This window comes from Nicotiana tabacum, chromosome 4, assembly GCF_000715075.1.
Source record: "Nicotiana tabacum cultivar K326 chromosome 4, ASM71507v2, whole genome shotgun sequence".
In the NCBI taxonomy this organism is placed as follows: Eukaryota; Viridiplantae; Streptophyta; class Magnoliopsida; order Solanales; family Solanaceae; genus Nicotiana; species Nicotiana tabacum.
Genome location: NC_134083.1, coordinates 40,153,854 through 40,165,850, shown reverse-complemented (window position 1 = coordinate 40,165,850; position 11,997 = coordinate 40,153,854). Strand labels below are relative to the sequence as shown.

The 11,997-nt window shown below is 34.6% G+C and overlaps 2 protein-coding genes across 5 annotated transcripts; one reads left to right on the top strand and one right to left on the bottom strand.

Moving 5' to 3' along the window:
• Positions 1 to 2,303: 2,303 nt before the first annotated feature.
• On the top strand, positions 2,304 to 7,575 carry LOC107818171 (uncharacterized). 4 transcript variants are annotated; one of them, XM_016644119.2, is made up of 9 exons: positions 2,304 to 3,088; positions 4,060 to 4,769; positions 4,868 to 5,085; positions 5,400 to 5,480; positions 5,606 to 5,692; positions 5,780 to 5,912; positions 5,999 to 6,070; positions 6,223 to 6,351; positions 7,209 to 7,575. In XM_016644119.2, the coding sequence occupies exons 1-9, from the start codon at positions 2,670 to 2,672 to the stop codon at positions 7,316 to 7,318; spliced, it is 1,959 nt and encodes a 652-aa protein (XP_016499605.1). In that variant the 5' UTR covers positions 2,304 to 2,669; the 3' UTR covers positions 7,319 to 7,575. The 4 variants fall into 4 exon arrangements, with proteins under 4 accessions (XP_016499605.1, XP_016499603.1, XP_075107837.1 ...); XM_016644117.2 differs by having other exon boundaries at positions 2,400 to 3,088; positions 5,400 to 5,489; XM_075251736.1 differs by having other exon boundaries at positions 2,406 to 3,088; positions 4,066 to 4,769.
• Positions 7,576 to 9,011: 1,436 nt separating this feature from the next.
• LOC107818166 (uncharacterized) lies at positions 9,012 to 9,971 on the bottom strand. The gene has a single exon (XM_016644109.1). It carries the CDS (start codon positions 9,969 to 9,971, stop codon positions 9,012 to 9,014), a length of 960 nt encoding a protein of 319 aa, XP_016499595.1.
• Positions 9,972 to 11,997: the final 2,026 nt, after the last annotated feature.

Sequence of the window (11,997 nt, the reverse complement as noted above, 5' to 3'; positions counted from 1 at the left end):
CCATCAGTCGCACAAGAATTAAAAAGATCATTAATTTTTAGAAATCACTATTGTTTAGTGGTTATTAACTTCCTATAACTATCATATACATAATTACTTCGTATAGCTACTATTCCGTTGTTACGGTAGTGTATTCACATATATTCGCGGTGTTGTATTCATGAATATAGCAGCAAAAAACGTCTAAAATCAGGGCAGTCCAGTTGTACGTGTATGTATTCACATGTATTCGCGCCATGTATTCATGAATACAACAGTAAAAGTGCCTAAAATTAGGGCAATCTAGTTGTACGCGCATGTATTCATTCGCGTTGTTGTATTCATGAATACAACGGTAAAAAATGCCTAAATCAGGGCAGTCCGGCTATACGCGCATGTATTCAGATGTATTCGTGCCATGTATTCATGAATACAGCAGCAAACAATGCCTAAAATCAGGGCAATCCAGTTGTACGCGCATATATTCACATGTATTCGCGCCATGTATTCATGAATACAGTAACGACAATCTCTTAAAAACAGGCATGTCCAACTGTCTAAGAAAGAGGAAAAATATAAATAGAGTATTTCATGCCTTATGTCATGCCTCAATGGTAGTATATACCATAAAATACTTATTTTACTAAAAAATATAAAAGGTAACTATAGAAAATAATATTTTTAAAATGATTTTAGTTTATAATAAATAGGGTGTATACTGAAGTGCACAATTATCCACTAATTAAAGATATCTTTACTCTTTAGCCACTGTTTAAAATGTATTTACTTTTTAGCCAGTGCTTAATAAATTTTTATCTGTCTGGACGAAAATACCCCTATGCTAGACATGGGTATTGTGTAAATATTAAGGACATGGTGTCTTTAACTTTATGAATGTTGTGTAAATATTAAGGATAAAGTATCCTGCCATTGTTAAACTTTAGGACATCATGTCTTTAACTTCATATGTGCAGTGTAAATATTAAGGACATGGCGTCCTTAACTTTATATGTGCAGTGTAAATATTAAGGACATAATGTACTTAACTTGTATTTGTACATTCTGTTGTTAAACTTTAGGACCGCATGTCCTTAACTTCATATGTGCAGTGTAAATATTAAGGACATGGTATCCTTAACTTCATGTGTGCAGTGTAAATGTTAAGTACATAGTCCTTAACTTTATGAGTATTGTGTAAATATTAAGAACATAGTGTCCTTAACTTCATGAATGCTGTGTAAATATTAAGAACAAAGTGTTCTGTATTTGCACCTTTCGTTGTTAAACTTTAGGACATCATGTCCTTAACTTCATATGTGCAGTGTAAATGTTAAGGACATGACGTCCTTCACTTCATGTGTGCAGTATAAATGTTAAGGATACCATGTCCTTAATATTTACACAACACTCATGAAGAAAGGGTAAAAATATTTTTTCGTATTAATTTTAATAAAGTAGTGGCTATTTTTGCTCAACATTAAAAATACTGGATAAAAACTAAATACCTTAATAAAAAGTGGTTATCCCGCGCTATTTCTACTTGCTATAGGAGGTAAAATTTCCAAAAATAATTCACTAATGAAGCAACATCTGAAAGTTAGGCCTAATAACAAGGTCCAACCCACAAAGAAGATCCTGTAAGCCCATATCACCTACTATTATAGTGTCAACAAAAGTAAAGTTGTTGCCCCCAATTTCTTTCAATCAGAATTCAGGTCTTATACAGTATTTCAAAATATACTTTAACATGTCGAAAGTTATTTAACTTTGGAATAACATCGGCCCAATATCTCACTGAGTTTAGTCCATTAATATTTAGTGTCCATACCCAATAAATCATTTGATCATCTTGCACAAGGAAACTGGAAAGAAAAGGAGAGCCGTGAGCTAACGCCCAACAGAGAAGTGCTTCCTTCTTCTGCTCTTATATTTCAATCCCTTTTTATTCAAAAATACAGTTAAGGAGTTTCAGTATAGGGAAATACAGTATTGTGGTAGTCGTTGGCAACTTTGTCATCGTTTGCTTCAGAATGATAAGGAGAGATATATATCATGTATATAAATATCAACAACTAACGGCCATATGAATTCTCATTATTCTTGTCACTTCATTCTGCGTCAAATATAGAAAAAGATCATGTATAGAAGAATAATTAAGTTTTTTCAAGAAATATATTTAATGGGGATTATATAAGTTGCGGTCATTATCAGCAGATCCAAAACCAAACAGCCACATGTTGTGTTGCGTAATACAGGGGTTAGAACAAGTTCCTCCTATTCCTAACAGCTACAAGAAATGACCTACTTCAAGGATATGACTTTGTGCGGCGAATTATTCCATTATGATAATGACATCCATTCATTTCTTTAAAAATTCTAATCTCTTTAATTTGCCTTTTCCTTTTATCAAAATGCTCTCTCCCCACGCAAACCACCACCTGCATTACGTTAAAGGGCTATGAAGCTCTTCAACAAGGAGAAATAATAATAATAATAGAATAGGCGGATTTTCACAAGACCACACAAAGAAAAGACAACGTTCATGCCGGCCAAATGTTACAACATTTTTCTATTCATTTATTTTAGCAATGTTTCTACAATGTTGTCCTTCTCACCCCCTGTATGTTCAGCTAAGAATTTTCTGCATTTCCATTCGTACCGGAGATTACTTCCGCTAGTAGAAGCACACGATGGAGAAGAGATTCAACAGGAACCTGTCAAACGAAAGCAGAGGATCCTCAAAGAGCTTACAGAAGATAATTGCAGAGAGCAAGAGGCCTAGTACTCATGTCCCTGACTTAACTGATTTTATGAATGACATGTTTTTCGGGACACCAAGTCCTGATAAAAAAGCATATAATCTGAAGGGAATTAGCACGAATTTAATGGACGATGAAGATAATTTTGACTCGAGCACAAGGAGCGTTAGCAGCAGATTAACTCAGGAGTGGCTGCAGGAGGCTAAGCAAATGGTGGCTTCATCTCCTGGTCGTGGAAGTGAGTCGCCCCCAAGGAGGCTAGTGGTTTCCCCTAGGTTTGCAACATCTCATGCTAGAATTGCAGATTCTCCAACAGAAGGGAGAGATCCCCTCTCTAGGTCTGCTAGAAGGTAACAACTCATCTTTTTTTGTATAAGTAAACATTCTTGCATTTTGTATCGATCCATGTTATTTACAATTTATTTGCTACGAGTGCAATGGAACTGTACAATTATGATCAAAATATACAATTAAAAAAAGGAAAAGCCAAATATTAACAGTAAATTTAATAATTCTTTACCCAAAATATGGAAAAGTAACTTAATACTTTATTTTCGTTAATAACCAATCTTGAAGTCATGATTTTCTTCTATTTATGTTCCCACGTATTTGAAGTGTAACGGTTTAGAACCTCAAAGCTACATACTACAAGCTGGAAAGAGATCAGGAGTATCCTGATCTGTCCCAGCCAGTTCAAGTTTATGATTTACTTCACTAACTTTTTCTTATAAGCGGGCTCTGAGAATCAGTTTTGACCCATAAATATGCAATGCAGGTTAGTTTTGATAAAGAACCTTACCTAAACTTGATGTTTACACTAACCAAATTAACTTATTATGAGTAAGTTATAAACTAGGTTCATATACTTATTAATTCGTCATGATTAATTATTTAAAAAGTGTATGCAGAAGAGACGTGTCTTGTAATTAGTGATTTGGTGTAAACATCAAATTTGAATAAGTTTTTTTTCACTTAGGTTCCAAAATGTACTCCTTTCTAACCTATTTATTTGTCACTTTAGGCTTTTACACACCCTTTATAATTTTTTCCTTCTTTCTAGAATAATTAGAGTAATAACCGTGAAATTGAATAGAAATAATTAATCTTTTGTTAATTTTCTAAAAGAAAAAGTATTTTGGAACAACAAATTTTAGCAAAAAGTTGCAAGTAAATAGGGCTGAAGGAAACAATATTTAAGTAAATCAGTCTACCCAAATGTCTAAATGTAATTCAATATGTCTATTTGGCACCTCTAATTTCTAAACATAAAGTTCTGATTATACAAAATTTTACTAACAGATTTCCTTTGCTGGAAAAATAGGAATAGATCAGTGGTGGGCTTCAGCGAAGAAATCCTCTCAAAAACAGCAAAACACAACCGCAACAAATCAGAGCCGTTTAATCCTCCTTCAACTGGCACATCTCCTGCATCAAACGTTCAAGATTGGTTCTCCAACATCTTCAAACCTCCAAATGATGGGCCCACCGCCGGCACAACAGAGCCCACTTCTCCCAAGCCCAACAATGAGCAGCAGCAACCCGCACTCACCCTCCCACCCCGCCAATCAAACAGTCGCAGGACGCGATTCCATACAAACTCCAATGCACCTCAACCACAGTCTATTCATTCTCCCAAACGATCTTTCAAAATTCCCGTCACCGGCTCAACGGACAGTGGATCACACTGTTTAGACGACAAGCCACTTTCTCCACCCAAAAATCTCGTCGAGTCTTCTCATCGGAGGTCGATTTCGTCGACGACATGCTCGATCCCCGACGAAAGAATACTTTCGCCTCCAAGGAATTTGGTAGAGTCGGCTCACCGGAGGACCATTTCCGCGTCGACCTGTTCTTTCGACAAGGTTTTGCGAAAGAACATTAATAATGTGGATAGAGATGAAGTGAAGGAGGAAGATTTGAAGAGTCAAGAGTTGAATCGGTTCTTAAAGGATCAAAGAGACAAAATTAACAGCATTTTTAATGGAGAGTTGAAAGGGAAAGCCAAGATTGTGCTCTCTGGTCCTTCTAACAGTTGAGTTCCACCTGATATTTTTTCAATTTGAAATAGATATGTCTTGTTTTTCGCTTTAGGTTTGTGCTATTTCACTGAGTTAGTTGGAGTATTGTAGGTACAAGCTCAATGGTGGCAGCAATTTGCTATGCTTGGTTATTGGAAAATAGGATGAGGGCTAATGAGCAAGGAGGAGGAGAAGCAGATGCAAATACAATAGAGGTGGTGGTTCCTGTAATGAATATGACGAGAAGAAAAATGTTGAAGGAGAGGCAAGCTGCATGGCTTTTTCACCTTGTTGATATTGATGCCAAATCTCTGCTCTTCTCTGATGAGGTAATATACTAGTAGCAAGACCTAGCTGAACTGTAACATTATACTCGGGGTTTCTATGTACCTGCACGAGACACAATTAGACATGCTTTAGCGAGTCATATATTTCATGTTTGTAAATTGATTTCTAGATTAGTATGTGTATGTTCCTACTTTTTAAGACAAGAATTGCAGATCTAATTATACATCATTTAGTAATTCATAGAATACTTAATTTCCCTAGAATGTTAGAAAAGATGTTGCAAGTTATACCACAAGTATGGACTGTGATGCTTTGATGAGCTAATGCTGATCTTTGTTCTTTTGGTTTTGAAAAGGTTGATTTGGAAACACTACTGTTGTCTAAGCAGCTAAGCGTCCTTGTAGTTGGGGAAGACATACTCAAAACTAATGGAGAGGTACTTATGGTGTGTTCCATACCTGCAAAATGAATGATTTTAAGTTACAACACGGAAAGAAAAAGACTGTAGTGTAATTGATGAAGCTTTCTAATCTTTTCTCCTGTCATCTGTTATACTTGTAGGCTGTATCAGGGTGCACCATTCTTACTGACAATTACTGTGAGGATGCTTATGATCTACTTAAGACACCTATCTTGAAAAAGCTTCTGGTACTAAATGAGTTTTACTCCATTCCTCACATTAAAAATATAAGAAGATGAGAAGCACATCTTGAACGCTAACATTCTACTTCTTAGTTTGCAGGCATACTTTTAGACACACAAAACTTAAGTGCATCTTCTAAGGTGTCGATGACAAGAGATGTAGAAGCAGTTCAGCTGCTTTCAGTTGGCTCCACCCCTAATTACAGAAATACCTTTTTTGACCAATGTATGTTTTTCCTTTGCAGCTACATTATGATCAATGATTCAAAGCATTTTTATTATACGGATTGAAGTTTATGATTTTCCTTGCAGTGATACAAGATCCGAAGGACAATAGTTTCTTTGAAGCTATGAGGCAGAGTTATGGAAATTCACCCATTGATAGTAAGCTCACTGTTGACAAATCTTGGTTTGACTCTTTTGCCTCTTGCAATCCAAATATTGAACTTGTCCAGCTTTATTTTCACTTAACATGATTTGATCTAACTCACTTTTGTTTTGCAAACCCCAAATTAAATTACCACTGATGATTGCAGGTGGCCATAACTATAGAGCACAACAGGTGTCAGAGAGGAATTCCATTCTTCAAGAAAATACACCAAGTTCAGATAAAATTTCTAAAGATGTGAAGAACGGGAAGACAAATAGAGTGTCACCAAAGTCAGGTACTTCCCTTCATTTATCCATCTATGCATTTTCATGTTAATTTCCGTTGAAGTAATTATTGATACACAAAGATCATATCGAGCCTTCTCATTTCTGACTTCAGACTGTCTGATTATTATGATTGAAATTGAGAGAATCTTGAACGCATCAGAACAATTTTTCGCCTTGATTAAATTATATTGGAGCTGATTGGCTTTCGGTCAATGAATTTTTCATCAGGCTCATGCAGAATTAATTTGTCCTTAACATAACTAGGAAAGTTTCTATAATATCTGCATAATTTCTTTTCAATATTTAGTCTAATGTAGCACAACTATATTAATGACTCTGCAACAGTACCTTACAAGGGAACACATCAATGCTCCCACACAATCACACAAGTTATTTCCGATTCTTTTGTATGGAGAGTTATCCATGTGCTTATTCAAAGTTGCTCATTAATACATGAAACCATTTTAGCAACTGATCTTTCTGCAAAAGTTTAAAAAAAAAAAGATGAAAAAAAGGGAATGATTCTGATTCAGGATGCAGGTCAATGTTTTCACTTAGAAAGCTCAAGTAAAAGAGTGCCAAGAAAAAAAATAAATTTTCCTCTCGGTTCTAGGATAAATCTGGGAGTTAGGTGATTTAGCAATTTATTTGACAGCTGTTTTTTATTCTTAAGGAAGTTCTTTCCTCACTCGCCCAATTGAATATCCTAAAGTTTGGACCTTGTCAGAGTCTCAATATAAGATTAGTAAACCATTCCTCCTCTGGACTACCTGATTGATCATTGAATAATATATAGTGCTAAGAATAATAAGGTGTCATTTTTCAATACGGGTCAATCGGCTAATCCTTTGTGTTTGCATACTAGGTAAACCTAAAATATCACCTGTACAGGCTCCTGCAGCATCACCAGCCGATGCTTCTCGTGGCAAGAACAAGCCGTTCTTCTTAGCAAAGTGGTTTGGCTTTGGGAAGTGAGTTATAAGATCTGCTAAAATATGAAATATTTCGATCATCCAATGTTCATATTTAGTCAGAGAACTGTCAGGCTCATGGAAAGTGGATTTTGGAATTTTTTATAAAACCTACAAATTTAAGTATTTATTATGGATTTTAAATGTTTGGAGAGCTTTATTTGGTCGTTGGTCTTATTTAATTAATTTTTTATGTGTAAACTGAGTCCAAGCTGTTGCCAAAGCAATTTCAGTATCTATGATAACTACGATGTTTTTACATTTGAATTGTTTTGTTGATTGTTTTTTTGGGAAATTTCTATGCATCTTTTGTAAGATTCTACATTATTAATACTACTTTTCATTACTAATCTAGCATTTGATTCCAGCATTAAATTTTGTATAACTAATAATTGCATTCTTATAGTAGACTTCATGTATAATTGTTACGAGATATAATGTGAAATGAGAAAGAGAGTACCTAACATGACAAAAAATATGTTTTTATTAAGATGTCTATTTTTTTTAAAGTAAAAATAAAAAAGATCTTTTCTAATGAAAACAATATTATGAGGACATTATCACGTAAGAATTCTTTATAAGAAGTCTCCAGCACCACATTTCACTTGTTTTATTAGCCCGAGTCGATGCATTTCTACTAGAACTCCTGGATATAAAATCCCCCATCCATCTATTATTTCTTTGTCTTATCTTGTGAGGTCTCTCATTCTGAATTCGACCTCTGCCCACGCCCTTTTTAAACGATGATAAATATTGATTGTCAAATCATTGCACAATTAAAACAGCGGAAGAAAAGACTATATTTTACTCCTCATCTAGAATTTCCACTAGTGTCAAATATGTATTTACTACAGGAGCGCCTTTGAAAGGGGGCCTTTTTATCTCTAATAGCTAGGAAGTGAGTACAAAATTTTGCAATAAACATAGCAGTTGCTTTAACATAGTTAATGCTGAAGAAAAGATGTTATTTATTTTTCTCTAAAGAGTTTATTATGATCTTCTCATCTTAGTAGTTCAAAGTATTCAACAGCCTTGTTTTTGTTTTTTTGAGATAGGACCTTACAGAGTTAATTTTACCTTAAATATTTTGAAAGTCTTGTAATCATATTCGATCTCAGACAGAATGCGAGTAACATTATAGCTTTCCTAGCCACTAATTTATTTATTTTCCATGGAATATATTGTGGTTAGTTATTGTTTCATCATCAAGTTCCTACCTATACGCACCACGATAGCATTTGCACAATGCAGAAATACAGTGAAGCAAATGTTGACAATATATTTCTGTATATATAGAATTTATAAGACAAAAGTATCACAAAATAATTGCTCACTCATCCAAACCAGAGTTGAGAAAAAGAAAGAAAACTGTGGGAGAAACGAACATGTAGATGCCTCTTGATTGGGAAAATAATTGGGCATGTTATGTTATCCAATCTGTCTTTGTCCAATTATATGACCATTTCTTTTTCACAAACAGCTGTTACTACCTTGCAACCACAATGCACAAGGGTCCCAATTAGTTCCCATGTGCTTTTGCTCTTTTCCTATCTCAGCTGTCAATCCAATCCTCCTTCCTTTTCCCCCACATTCCCTACTACCTAATTAGGCCATGACATGAGTCTCATGTTTTCTCTTTCCCCATTATGTTTTTAATGATAGATATAATAACACAATATTCACCCAATGTAAGTTTCTCATTCTACCTTCCAAGCATAAAGAAACAGGCAAAAATCTGATGAGTTACTTGAATTTAACCCCTCTAGGGACCCAGAACTCCCTGTTTGGGATGACAACGGAGTTGATGTCGACGAAGAGAATGGTGGTGATGATAATTCTGATACTGATGAAGGAGATGTGGATAATAAAACTGGCCTGAAAATAAACAAAGCATGTCTTAAACCAGGATTGAAAATCCAGTCATGAACATCCCAATAAACTTCTATCCTCACTTTGTTGAGATGAATGGATTCATTCCCTCTGAATTTCCACTGCAAATGCTTCACATGAATGAACAATTTTCCATCTATCCTTATCTCCATTTCTGGATCAACCCCATCAATAGAAATTCCACTACTGTTAATTCTGTTCTTGCACTCAATAGAAATCTCATGCATTCTGCCCTTGTCATGGAATTTAACTCTTGTTGAGAACTTCTTCTTGCCAAAAATATGTTCTTTTCTTGACACTAAAGTTGGTTCAATCAGTGCTGGTCTGCAGCCTGTCTTTCTATAAGCATCTTTCTTCAAATCGCCGAGCAACAGAATAACTTCTTCATCACATACCACTGCTACATAGTAATCTGAGCTTGGCTCTGTCTCACCATTAAATTTAGCAGCTTTAAGATCCCAGTAGATGTCAACTGGCTTATTGTCCACAAGAAAGTGTTTTGAACCTTGTTTCCTCCAAAAATACCAGGGCTTTAGCTCCACCTTGCAAGTATACTGGCTATCACCACTATTTGAGCCTTCTACTGACACTGACAAACCATGGAGCAACAAGTTCTTGCACCAAGTAACTGTGATTAACCGACATTGATCAGCAATTTTAGTCCGATAAACGGACATAAAAATGCTTTGCCCTGACCTGGTTACTACAGTATGATCATCTGCTGAATTATCACCTGCTGAGAAGCAAGCAGGGATTGAATCTTGCATCATTTAGTTGTTGAATCTTGATTGGCTCTTAACTTGAAAGCCTTATCAGAAGCAAGAAAGAAGTATAGTTTGAGGAGGATAAGTTATTTTTTGCAGTGAGTATTGGCATAGAGAAAGAATCCTAGATATTAAATGTAGAGAGTACACAGATGCCGCCAGAGGTGATCTTGGCAGCATTGATGAAATACAATAATAAAAAATATGTAATCTGAACTGGCAAATAGATGGCAGACGAATGAGAGTGAGTGAAAGAGCTAGCAACCCCTTTTATATTCAATTATCTGATGTTTATCTTTCCTGGCATTTTTTTCATTTTTCTATTTGGATTTCTTTATTAGTAGTAGCTTTCTTGGTTATACCCCATTTTCCTTTTTAAATGCTTTTCAAAAAGACAACTTTTTTGAACCCATGGTAGACTTGATTCTGTCACAGTTAAAATTACTCATTTTCATGCAACGGTGAAAAAGCAGAGAAGTCTTCTTCACCAGATCTTAAGTTAGTAGATTTTTATGCACACCGAGGGTAAAATTATGACCAGTCAAAATCCAAAATGGGGTTTCCAACGAATGGTTCTTCACATTCTTTTACACTTCTTTTGATATGTATAATATAATTGACAGTTGAATTTGAAGAAAGTTGTGAAGATAAAAGAGGGAATAGGAGAGGAATCTAACTTAGGGGACTGAAACAAAGCAGAATGAGCCAGTATAATTAGGTGAAGTGTTTTCAGATCTGGTCCAACTCAATCTTTTTTTGTTCCTCGGCTTTAAGACAAAAGGAAAATGGGAGCAAGATAACAAAGAGAACTGCTCATCATGTGTTGGATCTGTATTGCAAAGGTATAATATGAATAAGATTTGAAGGGAGTTTGATTTAAGCTGTCTCAGTCTCTCTGTCCCTTCTCTATCCTCACAAAGTAAGGGTAAGATATACGTATACACTACCCTCTCCGGATCTCACGAGGTGGGATAATATTGAGTATGTTATTGTTGTTTGATTTAAGCTCAAGTTCCAAGATTTGTAGTAACACTTGCATACATTGGACTATTACTTGGATTAATTAAAATGAATGAAAAGATTAATGCGAGGGGAAACATCATTTAATCATTATATTTCACCATAGAACGTGATTATTGTTCCAATAAATTACTTGGCTCTGAACTGTCACGGTTTGCCTTTTATCAAACAGTAGGAGATACCTCCTAGTATATTTAATGTGAAACAGTAAGTGCAATTTAGAGCTGCTTTTGGTTGGATAGTCTAAAGTATTGTAGTATACTCCCTCTAGTCATCAAAGAAAAAAAAAATGGGTCCAAAAATATTTGTAATTTTAGAAAATTAAGAAATCTAAAATTAAGAAGACATTAATTGCTTTTTTTTCTTTCAATTTCATCTTTACTATTCCAAGAAGGCATATACTCTCTCCGTTCACTTTCATTTGTCTACTATACTAAATATATTTTCACTTTTACTTGTTCATTTTAGCAAATTAAGAGATAATCTTTTCTTCATGTTTTACCTTTATCATTAACTACTCATTTCCTAAATCATTTCTCAAGACATTTCGAAATGCTATAATTATTATTGATATAATTATAAAATATATACCTAATTTATTTTTTATTAAAGGGAGTGCAATGTCAAAAGTAAATAACTAAAAATGAACGGAAGAAGTAATCATTAGCTCATCATTTATGGAAGAATTAAAGGTAGTTTAGTAAAAACCTTAAACGTATAAAAAAACTCTAAGGGAATATTAAAATATGAATCATAGGTTAAAAGGTATAATCTTTATTTTTCCCAATTGTCCCCTTAATTAGCTTAAGTTAAAATTTGATTGAGCTATCATCCAAATGCGAAAATAGTTTTTCTTTTCTTTTCTTCTAATAATTAGGAAATGAACGTAATAAGCAAAAAGAAAAACAATATTGTACTAAGATTAACATTAAAAACACCAGTCAAGCTAAAAGACCACGGCTAGAGAAAGTAGAACAAAACTGTTCCGTGTGAAAAAAATATATAATAA

Coding starts and splice junctions, on each gene's coding strand:
- LOC107818171 (XM_016644117.2), top strand. CDS start 2,670: ATGGAGAAGAGATTCAACAGGAACCTGTCAAACGAAAGCAGAGGATCC. Junction 4,770..4,867: donor GCTCTCTGGTCCTTCTAACA/GTTGAGTTCCAC, acceptor GGAGTATTGTAG/GTACAAGCTCAATGGTGGCA. Junction 6,352..7,208: donor TAGAGTGTCACCAAAGTCAG/GTACTTCCCTTC, acceptor TTTGCATACTAG/GTAAACCTAAAATATCACCT.
- LOC107818166 (XM_016644109.1), bottom strand. CDS start 9,971: ATGCAAGATTCAATCCCTGCTTGCTTCTCAGCAGGTGATAATTCAGCA.